Below are 24,572 nucleotides of genomic sequence, written 5' to 3' on the forward strand. Positions count from 1 at the left end.
CAGTTTAAGTGGCATGTGGACCACTTTCTTAAGTGAAGCCCAGAAGCCAGGCCTAAAGTCTTGGCAGATAATAAGGCAAAATTAAAATCTAGTCACTTAGGATTTACTGGAAATCTGCTAAAACTCCTGTGAAGCCCTAAGATAGTAACAGTCCTGATGGTAAAGTAAGAAGGAATGCAGTGCCTTTCAAAAAATTTTGAATACCCCATTACATCCTTTGGAAATCTATCACCTAACTAATGGCATTACAGAATTGGGTATTTACTTGTGTTTCTTCCCTTTCTCTTGGCTAAGCCTGTAACACTCAGTGCTCCACTGTCATCATCTTTTTATTAATTTATGACCTGTGGAGTAATTAATTAGCAGATTCTACTTTCATATATTAATTCCTTTTATGATTTCACATTCAAAATCAGGCTAGTGTATTACCAACAGTATCAGTATCACCCAAAAACCTTGTTAGAAATGCAGAAATTTTGGTCCATTCCAGTAACATTGGAACACAGAGTTAGGAATTCCAACTGGTTGAAGACAAATAATGTCATTCTGGGCTTACACCTAGTGGAAGACTCGCTGTTGAAAAACATTTCCTAGTTGTATTCCAGCCCTAAAGGTGCCATTTTTCCTCTCATTGTACATATAGCCTTCAGTTAGAATCAGATACTAAATAGAAGAAAAACACATTTTTTTCATGGAGTTTCAAGATCACGTGGCAAAATTTACTTAAGCTCCTTCCCAATCTCATGAATATATGGATCACACAAATTTAAACACACAAGGACAACACACACACACGTATGCATACTCACACATGCAAAGATTCAAGTTAGAAAAAAAATATTTATCATTAATTAAAAATCCCATAATTCCATGAAAGTAAATTGTCTTCTTTCCACTTGGAAAATGTAAAGAAAAAAAAAAAAAAAAGATGAACTCGGCATAAAAATTTCCAGATTAAGATCTCAGAATATATAGATTTGATGAAGAAACGTAAGACTCTCCTTCACAATAAAAATAAATTATCAGCCACGAAAGTATGTCTTTGGGCATGGATAAAAGCAAACACCCTGACTCTCCTGCTCCCACAAATCCCTAAAATTTTAGAAATACATGCAGCCCTGGTTTTGATTATAGAATTAGTTAACTTTTCTCTGCTTGGCATATGTATTCTGTTAGTGGATTGGAAACTTAAGCAATTTGTTCCTTACATCTTAATACACAGTCGAGTAGCATTTTGGGACAATCTTCACAAAGTTCTTTCTTGGCAAGTTAGTGATGGCAGCTTAATGCACTGGTTTGGAGTAGTGTAACAGCATTCTGCAGTAAATTTCTCTGTGATGATGGCTTAGAATGTACTAAATGTTTCTGCAGAACTTTCAGATCTGGAAACCTGGGCAGGATTTTTTTTAAAGGGCAGAAGTTGACAGTGGTGATAGAAAAAGTTGTAATCTCTCATGGTAAGATTTACAAAGAGATAATTTGTAGATGATCTGAAGACTTTTGTTATTTTCTTCTCAAATATATTCTTTCATTGTTCCAGTCAATTTTGTGAATCAATGTAAGAGTAAATAGGGGAATAAGAGAGAAAGAATTTTGGTCAAACCATGTATTTGACTAAATTAATTCTTACACTGGCTGAATATATCATTCAAGATGCATAGCCTCAAGCTACTGCTGAAGCTTTATACATATCTGATAAGAAACTGTGGCAACATTACCATCTGTAAACCACATGTAAATAATATTATATTTAGTTAATGAACTTCAGATGAAGCATATTCACTTTAGTCAGCAAAAGCACCAACCCTTATATACTCTAGAACATGTCACCTATGTTTCTCCTGATCTTCACCAAAGTTAACTGAATGCAGAGTCACTATATTCTGGTATGTAGTATTTAAAGTGGATATGCCATTTGATAAAGGTTCTTAAGTTCTGTCAGAGGTTGGTTTTTTGTAATTATAGAGAAGTAACATTCCAAAACGTGGATATTTGACAATATTTGCATGTAATATATTTGAATTTATATTATTACATACATGCTAGTTGTGGAAGAATATTCATGGAATCAAACGTGAAAATGAAAAGAATATCAATGTTCACTATACTACATGCCATTGTAATTTTGGTAAAAGGGAATAAAATAGACTAGGCTAAGATGTCATTACCATAGTAATACTGTCTGTTTAGGAAAAAGAATAGAGAACTTGGGACCAAATACAGTGATAAAAGGTTCAAATTTCTTAGACACAGAATCAAATACATTTAACAAATATAATTAAACACATGATGAAATGGAATGTTACATAATGGCTGGAAATTTGAGATATGGAGCCAGATGTTTTGGTTCTATATATCAGCTTTATCATTTAAGTGTATGATCTTGGCTATGTAACTTTACTTTCCTCATCTACAAAGTGGGTGTAAAGATACGACTTGGCCTATCAAGTAGTCTTGTTCTTTAACTGAGTTCATTTATGGAGCAGCTTTTAGAACTAATATGTTATATAATAAGCTATCAGAATTTTTGTCATTGACATTATTAATTGAATCTAATGACTGATTTTGAAGAAGCATGGGACAACACAATATCATATTAACCATAGTAAAGGAATGTCAAGTGTTTATTTCCTTTCTAAAGCCGTCATTATTTTGTTGCTCTGTTCTACTTTTTGGAAAATGGTCTTTAATAGGGTAATGGGGTGCAGAGAGACTATTAAAGAATGAAAACAACGAGCAACAGGAGAGTGGGTAGTAGTGAGGGAGGTGTAAATCTATAACGCTGTAACAAAACCAATTACTTTGTATACTAATTTAAACCAGTAATAAAAATGAAAACAGTATTGCACTATCTTTGCTTGGTATCTTAATCTGCTAAAAGTACAGGCAGTTGGTTAAGAAGCAAAAGCTTAATACAGATCCTGTGTTTCACAGTGCTCTTCATAGTCAGCTATCAAGCAATTGAATGTAAACAGCTTAGAAATTGAACCCTGCTTTTTGTCAAAGGACTGGAAGTGATTTATAATATTAATATCTATAGTACCACGGTGAGGAATAAGAAACAGAATAAAGCAAATTATTCCAAGAATCTAACTTGATAATGACATAGTAGAATAAGATAGACTAGGTTTTCTCATATTCTAAGGGAATGTGTGAATAACTACAATCAAGCATTACTTAATGATGGTGATACATTCTGAGGGAAAATCCTTTAGTGAATGTCTTCCATGTTAGAACCCCACAGATTGTGTGTGTGTGCGTGTGTATGTATATGCATACATACATATATATATATATACCTTGGCTATATTATTATTATTTTATAGGGCCACCTTCATATTTGCACAAGCATCATTATGTAGCAGATTAAAATTCTTTGATGACATTTATATCAATTTACAGAGAATGACTGTTTCTTCAGAGAAAAATAGCTATTGTTTTGTGATCAAAATTAGTTAAGCTCAATCATAAGGGCTCATAATTGTCTAGGCATAGGTGTTTTATTACCTGAATAAATTATAAAACAAGTAGAACTACAACAAAAGAAGTTTCAAAAATCATTTTCAGGTATTTATGGATACGCGGCTGGCCACAAATTCAGCTGCACTTCTCATAACCTCTTTGTCTGAAATCAATAGTGAAGACTGACATTTCAAAATATGTGAATAAGCCACATTCATGTTGCCACCTTATACCCCACTTCTATTGCTTCTGTGCCTCTTCTCTGCACCTTCCTCCTCTGTCCTTTTCGTTTGGCCCCATTCTTCTCTTTCTTGGTGAGACTCGTTGACTCTTCTCTCTCCCCATCTCCTCTCCTCCTCACCCCTCTCCCCCCTCCTCACCAGCAAAAGAACTCTGACATATTAGAAAACTTTCAACAAATATAGGACACTAAAATGTTTGGGTTGTCCTTCTTTTAAGCTAAAGATCTGGTAAAAATTGAAGATTCAATTAACTGACAATCCATTATCACAACTGTAATATAGTGAGACACCCAATATATATGTATACAATATGGCAGTGGTTATGTGATTGCACATATTTCTTTAAACCCATAAAAATGTAGACTGAAATTTAGGGATGTAAATTATCCTGCAATTAACCCATCCCAATTATAACTCAGTAAACCTATCCAGTAATTGTGCACCATGAAGCAAGGAATGCTACATATACCTTTTAATCCCAGGACTTGGGAGGTAAAGGCAGGAAGATCAGGGGTTCAAGGATAGTATAAGTACAGAAAACCATGCACAAGAGTAAAATAACCAGGAAATTTGCTTCAAGATATTATCTTCTATATATGACAGGGAAGTTGCAACCATGAAATCTCAACAACGCAGTTGACTAACTAGACCTGAAATATAATAATACCAATTGACATATCAATATAAATGGGAGAAAACCTACAATGTCCCACTCCTACATGAAGAGCTACAGGTACTGAGAGCCACAGGCTACTGAGAGAGGGAGAGGGAGAGGGAGAATCAGTCTTATTTAAGGACAAGCCCCTATTTAGGTTATCCAGTTGCACTGCTCATCCCTAAACATGTATACATACAAAACGAAAGGGGCTCAAGGGCTGGACTATAATTATAAACACGCACACCACAACATATATATAATGCAGATATATATGAATAATAAAAATAAGAAGCTATGAATTTTAAGTTTAGAGGGATGTATGGGAACCCTCAAGGAATTGGAGTGAGAAGAGGGGAAATATATCAATAAAAATTAAAGAAAAAAATGAACACATGAGGCAGATATGTAGATGAATTAATGACAAACAACCAAAGGGTAAAAATGAAAATTTCTAAAGCAAATCATGGTAGTTTGCATCACTTTTATCAGATAGCAATTAGGAAGGCTGGGAACGATTGCTTGTGCCAAGGCCTTTGAGGCCAGCTTGGACAAAATAGCAAGACCCTCTCCCATAAAAGAAAGAAATAAAATTTGACATATGAAAGAATTGAAACTTGGATACCACAGGCATAATGTCATGCTTGGCTGGTAATATGCTTCCTCCAAGTGGCACCACCAGGGTACTTTCATTTGCTGTAGTTTGTTTATGTGTGTATAAACTGAAAGGGTTTTATTAGAATCTCATTAAGTTACGACAGTTCCCAGTTGAGGTGACTTGATTTGTAGGGTGATGGGGGAATAGAATTGTTTAAGTATCAGAAAGTAAATCATTTGTCACAAAAACAGGTGGAATGGATAATGGCATGTGAAATTTGAGGAACATCTGTTTGCCTATAACAGTGCCTGGGTCAAGATGGAACCACCTGGTTGAAATGATGGATCAGGTTACAAAAATCAGAATCTGGTTGACCCAGTACATTTTGAGCAGTGTGCATGAAGCAGGGAGACTTACCAGTTTTGTAGTTTTAAAAATCATTTGACTTTAATTCTGGGGGTTTTGCTCTCACACTAGGAGGGGAAGAAGAAAATTGGGTTAATGAAAAGTCACCATCATTTTGAGGATTGTGCTCAAAAGAATACATTGTGGCTAAGATGAGTAAGCACTGTATTCCAAAACCGAATCTTTTATTTTCTTGCTTTCCTACATTGGCTTGTTCAAATGGCCCTTTTTTCCTGTAGGAAAAGGAGAAAAACCTGTGTCACTGATTGCATCAATGTAAAATGTAAATGATTAATGCATTTATGTAACTTTCTTAATTTTGTATTACGAATTGAATTTACACTCCTAAGCATACACAAAATACAAACCGTGATGTAAAAAAATTATGATTTTTGAAAAGGAAATAATAGGAACCAAGGCAAAGTACATCCTCTGTTTGACCTTGGATTCTCTGGAGTACACTTATTTCAGTGACTTTACAAATCATTTTTCATAGCTGATCCCATGGATTTTCAAGTGCCTTGGGTATCCCCTGCTGTATTATGTTCACTTAGGGACATACAAGCAAAATCATTTCTGTGGGTGTTTAACACAGGGGAAAATCAATGGTTGGGGATTCATTTTCATACAGAAAGTATAGAAAGAATGCGAAACTGGTTGATGGTTATTTTGAAATACTACTTGATCTTCAATGAAATCCTTGACTTAATTTCGTTTTGAAGCTCATGCCTAGAACTTTGCTTTGAATGCAATAGTTTTATTTGATTTTTCATAGTGATTACTATGGGACAGACACTCTGATACTTTTTGTATTTATTTTTTTCTTTCTAATTTCTAAAGCAACCATCTGTAGAAGAGGCATCCTGTTTCACTGAGGCAAATAATGATCAGAAGGAAATCCAGAAACTTGCATTTCCTAATAACCAATAATTTTGAGTATCTTGTTTTCAGCATATTGACCTCTTGGGTATCTTTCTTTATACTCATGAAAGAATGGTGGCTTTTAAAATTGAACGTAAATATGGCCAGATATGGTCATTCACACTTGCAATACTACTACTTTGATGACCAAGGCAGTATTTCTGTCAGAATAAGGCATACCTGGCTAACAAAGTTAGTTTTATGCTAGCTTAGGCCATACAGTGAAACTCTGTCTCAGAATAATCAAACAAAACAAAATAAAAACAAAACCATGCAGGCAATAACACCAAAGCAAATGTAATTGAGTCCCTGTTAAAATAAATTAATTTTTATCTACAGTAGCTTAATCTTGAATTTGGATTTTGTTAGGAGCTAGTTTGGAAAAAAATATATAAATGTCATCATTGACGCCATTTGTAAAATCCAAGAATTCTTCACTGATTAGCCACTAAAATTTAAAACAGGAAAAGAAAAGGAAGCTAGATAATTATCCTTCACTAATTAAACCTAATCATAAGACATTTCACAAAACAAGAATCACAGGAAAGTCTAAAAGGAATGAAAATGTATTTTAAAGTTTCAGACTTTCTTCCTCCTTATTTTCCTTTGAGATTATCCACAGATATGTTTCAAAGGATAGCAACGGGTGACAGAATATTTTGGTACCAGGATATGGATCATTTGGTGTATAAACAAACTATATAGAGAAAAAGTTGGCTCCAAAGTGGATGTATTTGTGGCTTTAACATTCCTAAGTCAACATTTATGATGAACACAATTAATGGCAGATGTTAGAACCAGGATAGAGAGGGTTGTATTTACAACATTTTTAGTGCTTCTCAGAAAATTTGCTGAACTTATTCCTAGCTGGCGATGTATTTGTGGCAGACTGGCACTATATTGTACATAGCAAGCTCATACTTTGTTTTTAGACTTTCTGTATGATAAGTGGTTGTTTTGAAAGTAAAGATTTTAGTCATTAGATAAAATATAGCAAGAAATGTTATATTCTATTCATTCTTTGGATGAACATATACAAAGTGAAACACACACTCATATATATTAATATTCCTCAATGATTGAAAAATTTCCCTGCTTCAATTTGATGGCTAAACTTGCCAAAATATTAATAGTTTCTGATTGACTTTTTGTAAGGGAACACTTGGTCAGGACAGAATTCATTTAGTAGAATGAAACTAAGTCACTTATGGAACCTAGATTTTGCTAAAAGTAGTAGATAGTGTTACCAAATTCAAAACAAAAAGAATCAGTTACATGAGTTGGCTGTACGAGTTACTCAGTCTCCTGATATTCAACAAATAGCAGTTAACATAAAAACCCCAACTCTGCCTAATTTTCTTGGTTCATATTTATTTTGTAAGTAATAAGAGGTTTAATACAAAGTTGAATTTTTAAAATGTATTGTTCTAATATTAAAATATAAGAACTTTTAGGTTAGGCAAATCAAATGAAAAAAATGTCCTAAAATAAGTGAGGTTGAATTAGGAAAATGCACTCAAAATTACAATGGAAGTTGACAAAAAATTGATAAAAATACAATTAGGATATTTGATCTCTTTGAACTATAATAAATTTTGCTATCAATACGTAGAGAATAATCATTCTTTGCATGCTTATAGAGAAAATTTTAAAAACCCTTATTGTATACTTAAGTATAAAGGAATATTATATTTCAGAGAAGCCATATTCTATAGAACATACTTCAGCTAAATTTAATAAAATTTAGAAAACAATGACAAAATGCACCCAAACTCCTTATGATGCAATCAGAAATGGAGCACATGCTTGTGTTTATCATTTGGAGCCAAATGACTACTTTAACATAAACTTAAAAGTATAAACTCAAAGCATACTTTCTTAGATGCTAATCTAACCTAATAGTGCTTTTGTTTGTGACATTTAATGCATATCAAGTAATCATAAATTCATAGAATAATTCATAAATGTTTGCTGAAGGTCTGGCGAAAATATTGCTAAATCAGTTAGCATAATTGATTTACGTGTAGGGAGATTATTTGACCTACTTGTAAAAATAGATTTGTTCAAATTCTTTGGCACCATGAGATTATGTATCACATATCTGGCTTGCTATAATAATTTTAAAAAATACAGAGACAGCTTCATAAAGTAAAAAAAAAAAAAAAACAAAACAAAACAAAACAAAAAAACACTGAAATAGGAAGTGATTCTTACTGTATCTTGGATCTGTTATTAATCCTACCACTGGCTGTATGGACTAACAAATTTTGGATTAGTAGTAAAGAATATAGTAGAAAAAATTATGAAACAATTTGGAGTAGAAAAGATACAGGTCAAAATTTTGAACATGGCAAACTTGTACTCTACATGCTCCCATGGTGTTTTATAGCTTTTTCCTTTATTCCAAATCTGAGGATATTTTTATATAAATGTATGATTCCTTTAGGTTACTGTCTTAATCCTTCATATTACCTTACTCTTCCAGATTACCTTATTAAATTGAGCTGGCATTCTTCAATGATTTTCTTAACTAAAATCTCGTCCACACCCCACATGAAAATTTTACGTGACGTCATAGACACCCCTTAGATCCACTTTAGAGTCACACTCAGGGCTGTTGTGCATAACCCTCTATATGCAGACTTGGAAGAGTTAAGACTCTGCTTCTGAGTGGGTAGATTTGTAAGGCAAAGCTGCTGCTTTGAGTCATTGTGCCCCTCGCCTCACCGTCACACAGCACTTTCAGTGTTTTTCTTTCACTAGTTGGGCTGCTTGATAGAATTGGAGACAACTGCAGCTCACATCTGTCGGAACACATGGAATACATTTTGTGAGTGTTAACTGATTCATGCATTGCATAAAGAAGGCAGTTTATGTTAAAACATTGTGATATCATGATGGAGTTTTACCCATTCTGTGCTTATAAAGGATTTGTTTCTTTGTCCTTGCCCATGCCTTGACACAATGTCCCAAGGTTAAGTCCAGATATATCTTAGTTAAAAAAAAAAAAAAAAAAAAACAGCAATTCTGTGACAGTGAAAAAAAAAATAGTAACAGAGAAGGGAGAGGAAGGAATGTGAAAAGCAAAGTGGCTTCTGGTATCCACATCCCCTCTTATTTTTGCAATTTGTGGTGCTTTTGAGGAAAAAATTGTTGTAGGCTTAAAAGCATACTCACAGAGAGCTAGGTAGACCTCTTTTACTTTGTCATATTCACTACATTTTAAGGAATAATGATGCTTAGTAGTGTGATCAGTGGGTTTTAGATGCTGTGGTCCCTAGGCTCATGCATGTCAGTTTTTTCACCATGTAAAATATAGATTGTAAGGTGACAGTTTAAACAAGCTCTGTCTCTGTCTCTCTGTATCTCTTTGTCTCTCTCTGCCCCCGTGTGTGTGTGTGTGTGTGTGTGTGTGTGTGTGTGTGTGTGTGTGTGTGTGTGTGTGTGTGTGAACATGCCATGTATATGCAGCTGCCAATAGGGACCAAAAGATGGTGTTGGAGTTGGATTCCCTGGAGCTAGGGTTGGAGGTGATTGTCAGCTTCCAGATATGGTACAGAAACCAAGCTCGGGTCCTCTGAGGGAACAGCTATTGTTCTTAGTCTCTGAGCCAATTTTCATCCCCATAGACTGTGACTTCAATTTTTTATTAATAGCCAGCATTAAAAATTTTATAATGCCACCTAATTGTAAGAATTAACTTCAGTGGTATCTCCTTTAGACCTGACTTATAAAGTAGCAGTTTACTGAGGGCATCTCTTAGTTACCTACTAGCCACTATTCATATATTTCTTCTTCTTCTCCTCCTCCTCCTCCTCCTCCTCCTCCTCCTCCTACTACTACTACTACTACTACTACTACTATTACTACTACCACCACTACACACACACACACACACACACAAAGCACCACACAATTTTACCCAATAATATTGCACTACATTGCCCATTTTGTGCAATTTGCTGTTTGAGTGTTATTGTGTCAGAGAGAGCAACTCCACTTGCAATTGCAAATGATGTTAGTACGTATTTTGACCTATTTTTCCCTGCAGGAGTAATAACAAGGGTAATAAAAGTCAGTTGAAGCTGCTGTATAAGCACACATAACTGCCTCAAATTACAGGGCAGATCCTAAACTACAAAGCCACTGGAACCACAAAGGCCCTCTTTCGACTGTTTCACAGTTCTAGTTAGCATGACCATGACTGTCCCAGATTTCTGGAAGAGGAAAAACATTACTCTGTCTGATTACTCTGGTGCTTCTGTAGCTTTTTACAAAATCTTGTGCAGTATGGATCAATTTACTACAGGCAACCATGGTTTGGATGGATTGCTGTGAAAGAAAAAGATTAAGTACTTGGCGTTCTCACCAGTTCACCCTGCTGAACTTGATAGAACCACAATACACACACACACACACACACACACACACACAATTTATGTATACATACACATGGTGATAGTGTATGTATAATATTGACATATAATATATACTACAGATATTTAGTGAGGCTTTCAGCATAGTGGCACAGATGAGGTTTAGGAAATACTGCCTGACAGATCAACCTTGTGTGGGTTTGGAAATAGCTTTGACTCTGCTTGCTTTCAATAGATCTCTGCCCTCTGACTAGGGCAAACATCTATCTTTTCAAGCCTTGAGGCTTTCTAACTTAAGAGAATTGTTGGAACTTTGAGTGACCTCACAGTGGAACCACAGACAAGATTATAGGGTTAAAGAAGGGAAATTCACTTAGTGATAATCAAGACCCTTTGTATTCCTTGAGTACCATGCAACACTGCAGCATTTAACAAGCTTTGTCTGGAAATATCAGTGTATCATGGTGATTATTAGGCACTATGGTCATTCTAAATTTTCTTCTAATTTGTATGGCATAAAAAAAAATTATCTGTCCTCACCACCACTTACCACTTGGCCAAGTCTCTTCCTTTTTATAGTCATTGCAATTAAGTTGGTTTAGCTAAATACACATTTGCTGACTGCCTGCAACCCTAAAATTAAATAAAACTGAAATTTTCCCTTTGACATCTGTCATCTAGTAGTGGATGAATAGGTAAATGGTTCATTAGGTAAAAGGAATGTACAAGGTCTCGGACACACAAAGTATCAAGTGGTTATATAATTGAACTTTATGTAACTTAGTAACTGAAGTACAAACTTACCCTTATTTTATGCAAAGATATGGCATAGCTTTGTAGCCGCCGTAATAACAATTGTTTTATAAGTAATATGTATAACGTCTTAAAAAAGTTTCTTCATTAGAATTCTTAACAGAAAATTACTCCTTTTTACTCTCACCCTTTTAACTTGCAATGCCAGCCATGAAAGTTGTAGTAGTTTGATTATCCTAAGGATTCAATGTTAAAATTTGTTGAGCTTTTGGCTCCATCTGCTTCTAGCCACAACCATTGAACTACTCTGAGTTTTTTTTTTAAAGCTCTCCCTGAGAGCTCACACCTAGGAAGACTTTTCCAATTTTGATACACATGCTCTGCCAAAACCTTTACACCAATGAGATATTCATGCAAATGTTGAATAACATGTTCTGCATAATGCACTCTGGCAGTCATTCAGTCTAATGTAATGATCACAGTGTGTGTTCTTATAGTACACTTATGGGACTGGAAATGGGCGAGTCTTAATAATTTTGTCATTTAGTAATTATCGCCTCTCTAATATCTGCATATTTGAGTCCCTTAACGTGTCTTTTAAAAATCTAAATTTGAAGCTCATGAAATTCTTCCAAAATATACTGAAGCTCTTTCTTGGACAGTGATTGATATTTCATGTATCTCACCCTCTGTCTTCACTATATTTTTGCTGATTTTATTAACACCTCCAAGCACTGATTACTCTGAACACATCTGTAAGACAGCTATGTAAGAAACAGTACCCTTATTATCAGTCTAAAGGGATAGTTACTGGAAGGACATACTTGGAAGGTACGCCTTGCTAATCTTTGAAAGTACTCAACCAACCACATGCCTTTATATTTCCTCATAGATAGAAGTGTTTGCCATTTTGTCTCAACAAGGACTTCCAGATATTGCTTATAGCTGTCCTTGTGCTGTCCTTCAGGATCAGTTAAGTGTTTTGCTAGTGATCAAAACAGATGACAAAAGACAAAACTATGTGAATGAAAATCAAGCCACACACTTATAATAATGGACATGAATATTGAGAATATATGAGTGGTCATTCTCTACCACAAGCCCAACTGAAAAGAAAGAATGCCATGGAGATTGTGTGGTTTCAGTTTGCCACCTGAAAGCAAAACAAATAACTGGAAGGACTCTGAATGAATGGCTGAAGAGAAGGCAGTTTTCCCCCCACAACCATTACTTTAACTACATAATATAAAAATGCCTAATGATAATGACAAGTCCGTCAAGAACTATCCTATATTTTTTCTAGGGGGAAACACAGTAATTACCAGTTTACAGAATGATGGATTTTGCCAACACAGCTGTCACAACTGTTATTTTAAATCATTTGTTATGGTTTGAATGTATAATACCCAAGAAATTGATCATTGCTGCAATTCAGCTCTGATTTTTCAGTGCCTTACCAATTTTGAGTCTTGCATCAGACTATTAGCTAACAAAAGCCCATCAAGAAGTACACAACTAAGAGCTTATTTTTTCTAAAATATATATATTTAGATATACAGTGTTTTCTCTCTCTCTGCATTTATGCCTGCAGGCCAGAAGAGGGCGCCAGATCTCATTACAGATGGTTGTGAGCCACCATGTGGTTGCTGGGAACTGAACTCAGGAACTCTGGAAGAGCAGATAGTGCTTTTAAACGCTGAGCCATCTCTCCAGCCCCCACTAATGGCTTATTTTATCAATGATGTTTTCTCCCTTTCAGTAAGATTTTATTTTTCCACTGACATTTCTGATATGACTAAAGCAGGTGTGTTCTGACATTCTGTTTCTAATTTTCTGCTGTGTGTTCATTCCCCATTTCCTAATATATTTTGTGGTTAGTGGGTTGAGTTTTTCTACCCAGCATTGCCTGATCATATTTGCTTATGAAGTTCTATCCACTTGGAGACCTTGATTTAATCTTCTGTCTTTTCAAATGCTGTGATATAGTCATGTTCCATTTGATGTCTGTGCCACCTCTAAGGTTTTCCAACTATTGTAATGGGAATCTGCAAGTAACTGGGACACTCATTTTCATTTTAACAGCCCCACAGGAAAAGGGAAGAATTGTAAAAAAAGCTTACTGAAAAGTTCTGTGCCAACAGAAAGAAAATATTGGCTTGGAAAGGTGGTTGAATTATTGGTCTGTTGGAAGCTGGTTCATTAAGTGTCAAGTGATAAAGACCCCGACAACTCATACATTTCTTCTGTAGTTATAAGTTCAGTGACATTTGCTTTTGGAACCCTAGTGTTTAAATTAGCCTTACTTTCTTATTTTCAAAATACTTCCCCAAATTGTAGTTATTCTATAGTGTCATAATTTGACTTCCCAAGGTCATTGAAGGAGTAGTAGTGAAAGTTTTCTTTAACTCCTCAACATTGTGTTGTTGATCTCCCCTTAACTTATACGTATAAAGGGCTTTAGTCTCCAATTAAATAAACACATGCATTTATATATGTGTATAGCACATATAAATATGTTTGTATGTGATAACTGTCTTAAATTTAGGAGTATGTGGCATTTTCTGTTAGTAAGATCTATTCGGAATGATGGTACTAATTTTCAAGCAAGTGAAGACCAACAGCACAATAATGAACTTTGCTTTTCCCAGAGAAAGCAAACTAAATAAGAGTGTTTATTTGATTAGCCTAAATTAATTAAGAACACAAATCTCTGCTAAGCTGAAATGAGAACATTGAGGGATTTATGTTCTCTCCTGAGTTATTTCAATTAGATCTGTGTAAAGAATACATGTTTAGTTGTGAAAGCATTATAATTTCTTAGGACAGTCATTTTGGACCTTATTTATGTCTTTTGGTATTCTGTATTCATTGCCTTGAACCCTTGAACAGACTGTATTATGGATTCACGAATTTATCTGAGGAACAAGTCTTTGACTTTTCCTTTCCCTGTTATAGGCATACAAATCTTGAAACCTGTGTGACTCCCTGCAGTTTATCGTTCTAGCATTTTGACTGTTTTATAATTTAAGAAGAATTATTGTACCGGTACAAGTAGTGCTTTCTGAATATTGTTGATATTTCCAAAAGGAAAGTGGACACCAAAATCCAGTTTATAATTTTGGACATTTTAATACTCAGTAGAGCATACGGCAATTCTTAATATTTTAGAATACAAAGCCTATCTGATTTCTTAGGATTTTCTACATATATTTACAGAAAATTTTGCACACATAAAACATAAATTGTACCTGAAAAAGAAAAGACTACACCAAACCCCACATTACAAGTGCTGCAGTCCTCTCTCTGTAACATAGTCTTCAGCTCTTAGCAGAAAACAAGTTCCACATAATCAGCAAACCACAAGATGGCACTACTGAACAATTAGCTTATTTCAGAAAGGCCCCTTCTAGAGTATCTAAATAGCTAGTCATGAATAACAGTATCCTTCAAAACTAATGTCAGCCACTTCCAATGAATTACACTATGGCATGGAGAATAGTGACTTGATAGTGCTACAATATTAATTGACTGTTTTTATTATTGTACTGTAGTCTTGTAATATACTAACATTATAGAAATCGGGAAAACAATACATAGGAACTCTGCTAGATTTGAAACTAATCTCCGAATTTGAAATTATTTTATTGTAGATGTTAAAAGAAAATCAGTGTACAAGGGAAAACTTTGAAATATTAATCTTAGTGACAGCAATTTTTAATCATGTATTTTTAATACACTAGACATCTACTGAAGTCTGTAATGGTTGTGTCTTAATCTATTAAATGATTTCAAGACGCAAGGTCTAGTTTCCTTCAGGAATAGTAAGTAAATTCTTGAAACTCCACTTTAGTATATAATTGTCCTGCAAATAATTGTGTGCAATTTTGAAATGAGAATCAATCATAGATTGAGAGGATATTAATGAACTTATTCTTTAGACCATGAGTACTAGCACTTAACTGATATTCAATTACCTCACTATGTGTTTTGGCAAGTATGGTAGTGACTGAGTTTAAATTTTTCAAGGTTTTAAATTTTACTATCAAAGATTATGCTATATGGTTAATATCTTTGCTAGTACCCAAATACTTTATATTGCACAGAATAGTAGTATGAACAGAATAGCAAGTTGACCCATGAATAACTTCTTAGAAACAAAGAAAGCTTTAATTCATTGTGCATACTGAGAAATGCAGGTATAACCAAATAAGGTCACAATGTGGAGTACAAGGTGAACTTTGAATTTAGGGGAATATTGTCCAACTAGTATATAGTCCAAGAATAATTTTCTGCTAAAGAACTATCATAGAAGGCATTCCACTTAACTTACTCATAGTAGCACTGGGCTGGGATTTTTTATTACCACACCATGAATTTTTTTTTTTAATTACATGCCACAAATGAACTTGAACTTAAAAAAAATCTATATGTTAACTTTAATATCTTTATAAATCTATGAGCTGCATTTAGGTCTTAACTATATTATTAGAAGTCACTGTTATTCCAGTAAGAAAACAAATATTCTAGAATTTATTTAAGTGTTAGTTCCTATGACACGAGACATATTAAGAAGTTTAGAGTCTTTTGACCTAATTATGTGCCACTCTCACCAGTGATCATTATGGGGGAAATTGTGCGTATGAGGCAGTATTCAGTAGGAAGATATCTCTGCACAGTATCACATACATGTAGGTCAAAAAGTGTAGAGTAATATGTCTTCTTGCTATCTTTAATTGAAGATTTGCACTTTTCATCTGGATCCTTTGCTGGAACACAAACCACGACTATTATTTGTATTAAGTAAATGATCATTTTCGATGATCAATTACAGCGTGATATAAGCACAAACATCTAAGCTACTTAATAATCTTTCTTTATTTTCAGTGAAATGTTTTGGATTTATGTAAATGTTGATAACATAGTTATATTCGATATAAACACATATCCCTATTTATTAGCATGCTATGATGACCTTGACTTTAACTAATTATAATCTATGTTGCTTTATTAGTTTCTTAGTAGCTGTGTGAATAACAAACATTTGACATTTATCACTATCCTTTCTTTCAGGGACTCCATGAAAAAACGGGTTCATTCACAGCTGTTAAAGTAATGAATGCCCGGAAGGTAATCAATATTGAGCCCTCTCTATATTCTGCGCACTTAATACACTATGTTCATGGGATAAACAACTCCAAAAGCTTTGTTTTAAAGTCATGATTTTATACATCAGTTCGATTTAATCTGGAAAAACTATAGCCATCTGGAAAAAAGTATAGTCATAATCACAATTAATAATGTATTACACTTACTGGTTTGTTTTATTTCCACATTAATTAACTCTTACCATAAATTCCAAATATTTGATATGATAAGCCAATTGGGAAAATACCTATCCCTCCCTATTTTAGTTGATTTTCTGTTGTTGTGGATAGCAAGAAGATATTTCCTTTAGCATTGTGCTAATACTGCTCTGCTCTGTCATATTTTTCTCCAATGATTTCTTTTGAGAATTGAGGCCATTAGATCACCAATGACAGATAGAAGGAAAGAAGTTGTCAGAAATGTACATGTTTCATATATTTTCTGACAGATAAGCAAGAGAGACAATTTAATTGGCACTGTTCCTGCTCACATTCATAAAATTGTGTTACAGTTCATGATCTATTGTCAATGAATTTGCAAAGGACTGATTTCTGCCCTCTGTCTTTAGCTTGAGTAATTCACTTTCTCAAATAATATTAACATAAACATAACAGAAGTCAAGAAATTTTTATTTCATAATTTCCTAAAGGAAAAATACTTGACAGACAATGTAGAGTTATGGAACTGCTGTATCCTACAGTGAAATGTTACTTTAAAATTAGTGAAAAAAGGATCAAGTACTTTTCTTTTGCCAGTAAATGTCAAATGTTGCAAACCAATGTGAAATTCAAATGATTTGGAGGTTTTGTGGACTTATAAACCATAGTTTCTGAATAACCCATTTTTAGTAAGATTCTATAAAATACTTATTTCCTTATTTTAGCTTAGGAGCTCTAGAACCACATTAAACACTTGTTCAAATATTTTAAATTTCATTAACATGAATTTAGTGACCAGTTTACACATGTCATAAGAAACTGATTTTTTTTTTAGATTAATACTATTATTGGGAAGCAAGAAAAGAATGTTTTATTCATCTACAATTTAATGCTAAAGTAGCACAAAAACTTCAGCATAAACGATTATGAAATTATACTAAGTAAGTCTAACAATATTTCTCTTTTTTTCCAGACTCCTTTGCCTGAAATAGGGAGGAAAGTGCGAGTGAATAAATATCAAAAGTCTGTTGGATGGAGATACAGTGTGAGTACTAAATGTGTTCATTAGCACCTCCATAGTCTTTCCTTTAATTTCAGGTTTCAGTTAATCATTATCTCTGCATGGGATCCCTCTAAATGCTGCTAACCATGCTGGAAATTATAACATGTATATCTTCTACTTTCATATTGATTCACTCATCAGAGTTGAATATCATGTGTCAAAGACGAGGACCTGGAAGAGATGGTCCTTCATATAGTCGATCACTGGCTGTAGGGGAAATCTTGAGTATGTCCACAAAGTATAGAACCTTCTCATTGACTCGTAACAGGGGAAGAGTTGACTATACCAAGAATAACTTTTTCCTGAAATTAACCTTAGCAATGTCCTTTTTACATTGCACACCTTTTCTAGAATGAATCATTGTTATCCAATTATGTCACTTACAGACATCAATGTGTTTGAGCCAAATTTTGCCCACGTTTTATACTGCAAAGCTGATAGTAGAAAGCCTAGAGGGTACACATATATCCTAACATTCCAGATATTTGTCAACAATACTTGAACACAAGAAGGAATGTGAAAAACTTTCTCTTTTCAGAATTTCTGAGATTTCTCTTATCCCAATAATCACTGACTTTAGAATAAGTTTAGACATACAGAAATAATGTTTCAAAAGACCTTAATTCTCTATCAAAATATTATATGAGCTATGAGCATAAAACCGAAATTATTGTTCATATCAATATAAATAATTGATTAATTTTTCTAGTTTTTTTTCCTGCAGCCAAATAAATAACGTTTAGATATTTTTAGCCTTTGTGCCTTAGTAAATATAGTTTCATATACATTAAAAATAACCCTTTCTATTAACACAAACACATTTAGAATCTTTCTATGTATGTGAAAAACCCATTGCCAAATACCTTCATGATTTATCTGTTACACAACAGGCTTCTTCTTTTGTTTATAAAATATCATAACAGTAGAAACATATTCAAAGTAAGCAGCTGTAAGTAGCTTTGGTAGATCAAAAACACACTAAACAATGGGAATGAAAATTAGAATCATTTGAACAATTCTGTTTTCCACAAAAGTCTATTATTAATAAAAATGTTAAAGTCTCCAAGACCTTTTTGGTATTTTTCCAAATAAAGAGGATTTTGATTGTAGCATTGGTGAATTTACAAAGGGAATTCTGGCATCCTTAAGCTGCCTTCTGACAAAAAGCAGGTTATTCAGGCCAGTCTAGGATCTTCTGGCCCACCGCCAGGAAATACTGGAGCATCATATTACTGGGAGATGTGTGAGAGTTTTAAATTACCCACTTGCACTGATGGATATTATGTACTTGTGTGTTTCTTACAAGCTCAACTTCCCGTTAATTGAGAGTGGCAAACACACTAATGCTTTCCAAACATATCTGATCTTCATTTGTTTGTTTTGGGAGAGTTTACATTTATGTGGGAAACCCACTCTTGGAAGTTTTATTTTTTTAAGTCATGTATTTTGAATTTTGTGATTATGTTTTAGTAAAGGAACATCGTTGCTAGCTAATCAGTTAGCATCTCTAAATCAGCTTGATTATTTTGGCTAAAAAGTGTGTTAGTTGCACATGCATAGATTTTCTATAAAGACAGGAGAATGTTCCTGTCTTCTACTGTATTTTTTTTTTAAGTAAATGGAACATTAGTAAGAGTAAGTGGGCTTCCTACTGTGGAAAACCAATGGTAAAAAATAGAAGAATTACAAGTATTCTGAATACTTGCTCTTTTCTGGCTTTTCACCCCAATCAGTTATCTCACCTAACCAGACGAATTCAGTTATCAATAAATTGCTAATTCTTAAAGAGTACTTCAACATTCCCTAATCACAAAAACCATATCTCCATTATATATCATTTCATGCTGCCACCACAGGATATAAAAGTTTTAATAGCTATGAATAGATGTTATTAATAAAAATTTTTAGGGACACATGCAGCTGTTTAAAGTATGTTCCACATATGCATATCTGTAGCTATTGTGTGTTTGTGTATCATATGTTACATATATGTGTTGTGTATTTATCTATATATATGTATTGTGTATTTATCACTTCAGGCTCTAGGTACATTTTTAGCATGCACAACTCTGACGGAATATATACTACAACCCTTTAATGAGACTCTGAAAATAATCAGTGAGACTAGATCATTATTTGTTTTACAGACATGATGTACTTACTTTACAAAATCAACATCAAATTAACCCATGACGTTCAAATGTATAAAAGGCTAATTAAAACATTTTGCTACTAGTTCTATACATTTACAATAAAAAATCTGACTGAAAATATATCCAGGGCCTAAACATGAGATCCATAAAATGGTTTACAAACAATAAAATGCTTATAAAATAACATAAAGGTAAATGCTTGTGATTTTTATTTGATGATGAATCTTTAGATATAAAACAAAAGTACTAACAATAAAATAATAATCAGTTGAACTTTATCAAAAGTAAAAATGCATGCTTCATAGAAAATATGAAAGTTTAAGGCAACTCACAGAATGGATGAAGATACTTATAAATTCGTGTTCTAATAAAGAATTTGTATCTAGAATTCTTTTTAAAAAAACACCTTAGTTATACAATGAAAAGACAACCAAACATTTAAACGTACAAAGAACATTTTATTTCAGTATTTTGTCATACACACACACACACACACACACACACACACTAACTAATAAGAAATTGATAAGATAATCTGAAACCACTTTTTACCAGGGTATTATAAGTCAAAAACCACATAATGCTGTCATTTCACTCTCAGTAAACAGATAATGACCACTATTGGTGAGTGTAGAACAATCAGAACTTCCTTTATATGCTATGTTGGTAAGGCAAAGTGATGCACTTGTTTTTGAATATGAGTTTAGCATTTCACCATATTATTAAACATACTAGAATCATGAGAATGAAACATGTACATTAAAATTTTCATTTGAATGCTCATAGAAACATTATTCACAGTACCCAGAAGGTAGAAGTAACCAATGTGCCCATCATTTGATTGATTGTAAACCAAAATAATTGAAAAACTCATATTTTATGAATAGACATTTCATGTATAAACCTCAGAAATGTCTAGTCTGAAGAGACTACCTATTATAAAATTTAATTTATGTACTTTGGATACAATGTAAATCAGCGGTTTCTCAGAACTAAGATGAGTGTGGGAGAATTTGGGGTAGGCTACCAATGAAAGTTTATACTGTATCATTTTAGAGGGGAAATGTTCTGTGATTTACTGTGGTGACATTAATATATATCTAAGTTAATAAAAATGGGTGTTACATTTTAAGTGACTGAATTCTATAATGTGTGAACTGTATTTCAGTAAAATTACAAAACAAAAGTACACCTTTTACTGAATACGTTCTCAAGGTGTGGGAAGTGCCGCTGTTCCAGGGTCACATTTTAAGAACTTCTGAATTAAGAGATCTTTCTTTTTTCTCCTAAACTGTAATTTTATCAGAGATTTCCAATCATTGCTTATTCTTGATCTTATTCTGAATTACCATAGAATATACCATTAATATAAAATTTTCCTTTATGCATATGTTATGTATAATTATAGAAATGCTACTGATTTACATAGCTTAAAGCTTTGTTGTCTGCTTTTACTGCTTAGGATGAAGAGGAGGATCTCAGGACTGAACTCAATCTGCTGAGGAAGTACTCTTTCCACAAAAACATTGTGTCCTTCTATGGTGCGTTTTTCAAGCTGAGTCCTCCTGGCCATAGGCACCAGCTTTGGGTATGTTTTTCTTTACCCTGATCTTTTTCCATAGGAAAAGTCAGACAGGGAAGAAGCCGAGATGTGATGTTTGCTTTCCTACTAGAAAATGTAAACTCTCAACTGTTCAAAATAGTATGGCAATATATATTCTGGCTCCATGAGACATCATGATAAGAAATGGAAATGATAAGTTAAACGCCTGGCTAGGAACTTTTCAGCAGGCTGGAGGAGGATAGAGGAACTGTTAATTTGAAATTCAAATTGTAAACTATAGCTCTGCTGTTCTTCTTGCTGGTACCCAGGTGCCATTATGAGAGAAAAATAATAAACAGATGAGGATAAATTTGAATTAGTACTTAACACATACAGATAGGTATTTTGACATATTGTGCACTTATGCATAAATATAGCCACGTTGTTGGTTGATTTGTCATCATGGCTGTACTACTAAATTCCAGATGAAAAGCATACAAATTTCAGTAACTAACTTGAACTTAGTCTAATTAGTCCAGTTATTAGACTTTTTACCATGCTTCACTATTTTAGAAACTGAGTTTTATATTCAATGATACCTTTGAAGACAGAGTATTTGGACTTAAATTGGGATAATGGCTTTAAAAAAAATAGCAACAGAAAGATTTCAGGATCTTTTAGTGTCAATAAAAAGTCCTATTACAATCTACATAATAGATTTTGAGGATTAAGGTAATTGATGTTAGAGAAATTCTTACAACACATTACAATAAAATTCAAATTTATCATGAATTGGGGTCTTCTGGAGAACGTTCTATAGCACAGAATGTTCACCGACCTTTATAGAATTTTTAATTGAGTAGGTCTGGCATGTGTTTTAGGTTTGCACTTTCTAGTAAGTCCATAGATGACAGTGGTGCTTCTAGTATAATAACAGCATGCTTAGGACCATCAAATTTAGAGATATTCAAATTACCCTGTTTTTCTTGCAAGTGCAAGTAACTGGATTTTCTGTTCTCTGACATCCATAGTTGAAAATTTATTAAATATTGTTCCACACTTCTATGGTTACTGTATTTAATGTTTGCATGTATGCCATAATTTTCATAAAATATTACAAACTTAGCTTTCACACAACATATTAGAAACATTGACTCTCATTATCAGATATATTAGTACTCTGTTCATTCAGTCATTCTAGCCCATTAAGAAATGGAAACAAATAATGTTAACAGTGACCTGTAGAGTCTTTTAACATTCTCCATATGTCAAATATTCTTTCTTTGTTTTCCACACCAATCAACAGGCTTCTCCTCCTCACCAACTTCTTATCAAGGTCAAGGGCATTGTTTCTTTTTTTCTTTCTTTCTTATTTATTTAATTTTTTTGGAGGGGCTTGAATCAATTTCTCTGTTGCTTGTAGACCAGGCTAGCTTCGAACTCCCAAGTGCTAGGACTAAAGGCATGTGCCACGACCACCCAGTTCCATTGGTTCTTTTCTTAAAATATAAACTTAAAGGATCTTCCTTCTAAGTGCCTCACACCACAACCTATGAAACCTATGTGTCATAGATTAGTTAAAATTCCACCTGCTAATAAAACATGTGAATGTGCTTCCAGGTTTAGTTATCCTCACAAATCTTGATCCAGACCCCCTGATCGTGGGTGCCAGGTAGAAGGCCTGGCCAGTTTATGGGACCTCTGGCAGTGTAACCAGGATTTATCCCTGGTACACAAAAGGACTTTGGGAGCACATTCCCCATGGAGGGATACTCCCTTAACCTAGAGACAGGAGGGAGGCCCTAGGCCCTACCCCAAATGACTTCAAAGATTTTGATGATATCTTATGGAAGGCCTCCCCTTCCCTGGGGAGTGGATGGGGGATGGGATGGAGGGCTGGTGGGGAGCATGGAGAGGGAACTAGAATTGACATGTAAAATAAGAAAAATAAATAAATAATAAAAAAAATTAAAACTTAAAAAAATTTCAATCCACTGTTGTAATTTTTAAAATATTTCGTATTTTTTTTTTTACGGTTCCTTTGCAGATGGTGATGGAGTTATGTGCAGCAGGCTCAGTCACTGATGTAGTGAGGATGACAAAAAATCAGAGTTTAAAAGAAGACTGGATTGCTTATATCTGTCGGGAGATTCTTGAGGTGAGTGGTCAAATTATCCTTGCCCCTAGCTCTAACACACTACACACACACACACACACACACACACACACACACACAGAGCAAAGTTACATATAAATATTTATATTGTATTCCTGACTAAAAATTTTAGATATAACCTGTGGATAAGAAATCCCCAAAACCTCTAAGCCTTGAGTGGCTCTCTCTGAGATTCATGCTGTGTTCATCAGATCATGGGACTGATGTTATGGCTTAATTAGTTTTTTAATAATAGCACTATCATTATAGTTTAAGGTGAGGTCTAGTCAGAAAAAGTCAGTTTCTTACATTATGACCCCAAACCATCTGCACCCTTTTTAAAAGGCATATATCCACTTTGGAAATGGTCCCACATTTTTCTGTACTTCTCACATTAAATTGGATTAAAGCAATGAGTTTCTTGTTAGCCAGCTTCAATTGGTGTTCAATCTTTAAGTCATTAGGGTGACCAAAACAGAATATTAATAAAATAAAGGGTATCCTCAACACTTTGGGTATACAATCCATCTCATTTTGTTTGATTTATTTGTGAAAACAATGCAAATGTTTTAAGAGTGCAAGTCATATACCAGATTTGGATTCTAGCTCATCAACATATTAGTTGTGTTAACTTTAATCAATTCCTTGAATTCCCCAGGTCTCATTTTCCTTATCCATGATATAAGATGATAGCATATTGTCCAAAAGGATTCTGGGATAACTTATTAATGACTCCTTCTAAACATTTAGCACAATGTCTGGCACAGAATAAAAGCTCAATAAATGTATTATTAATGCCCAACTAGTGTCTGGCATGATCTCACTGAAGTGTAATATTGCATACCACATCATGATTTAGTCAGGTCATGGGGTTCTTTCAATGGTGAATGGTCAGGAGCCAACATGGTAAGCCAATACAAATTGTACATACTTTGAAATGAAT

At 33.9% G+C, this 24,572-nt stretch overlaps 1 protein-coding gene across 1 annotated transcript in view; it reads left to right on the forward strand.

Annotated features, from left to right (window-relative positions):
• Positions 1–24,572, forward strand: part of Nrk (Nik related kinase) — a 95,000-nt gene that overhangs the window by 23,791 nt on the left and 46,637 nt on the right. Inside the window, exons 3-6 of the mRNA XM_051179327.1 lie at positions 16,483–16,539; positions 17,689–17,760; positions 21,394–21,519; positions 23,522–23,632. Coding sequence (XP_051035284.1) covers positions 16,483–16,539; positions 17,689–17,760; positions 21,394–21,519; positions 23,522–23,632 — 366 coding nt within the window. The remainder of the gene's footprint in view (positions 1–16,482; positions 16,540–17,688; positions 17,761–21,393; positions 21,520–23,521; positions 23,633–24,572) is intronic.

This window comes from Phodopus roborovskii, unplaced genomic scaffold (genome assembly GCF_943737965.1).
Source record: "Phodopus roborovskii unplaced genomic scaffold, PHOROB, whole genome shotgun sequence".
NCBI classification, from domain to species: domain Eukaryota; kingdom Metazoa; phylum Chordata; class Mammalia; order Rodentia; family Cricetidae; genus Phodopus; species Phodopus roborovskii.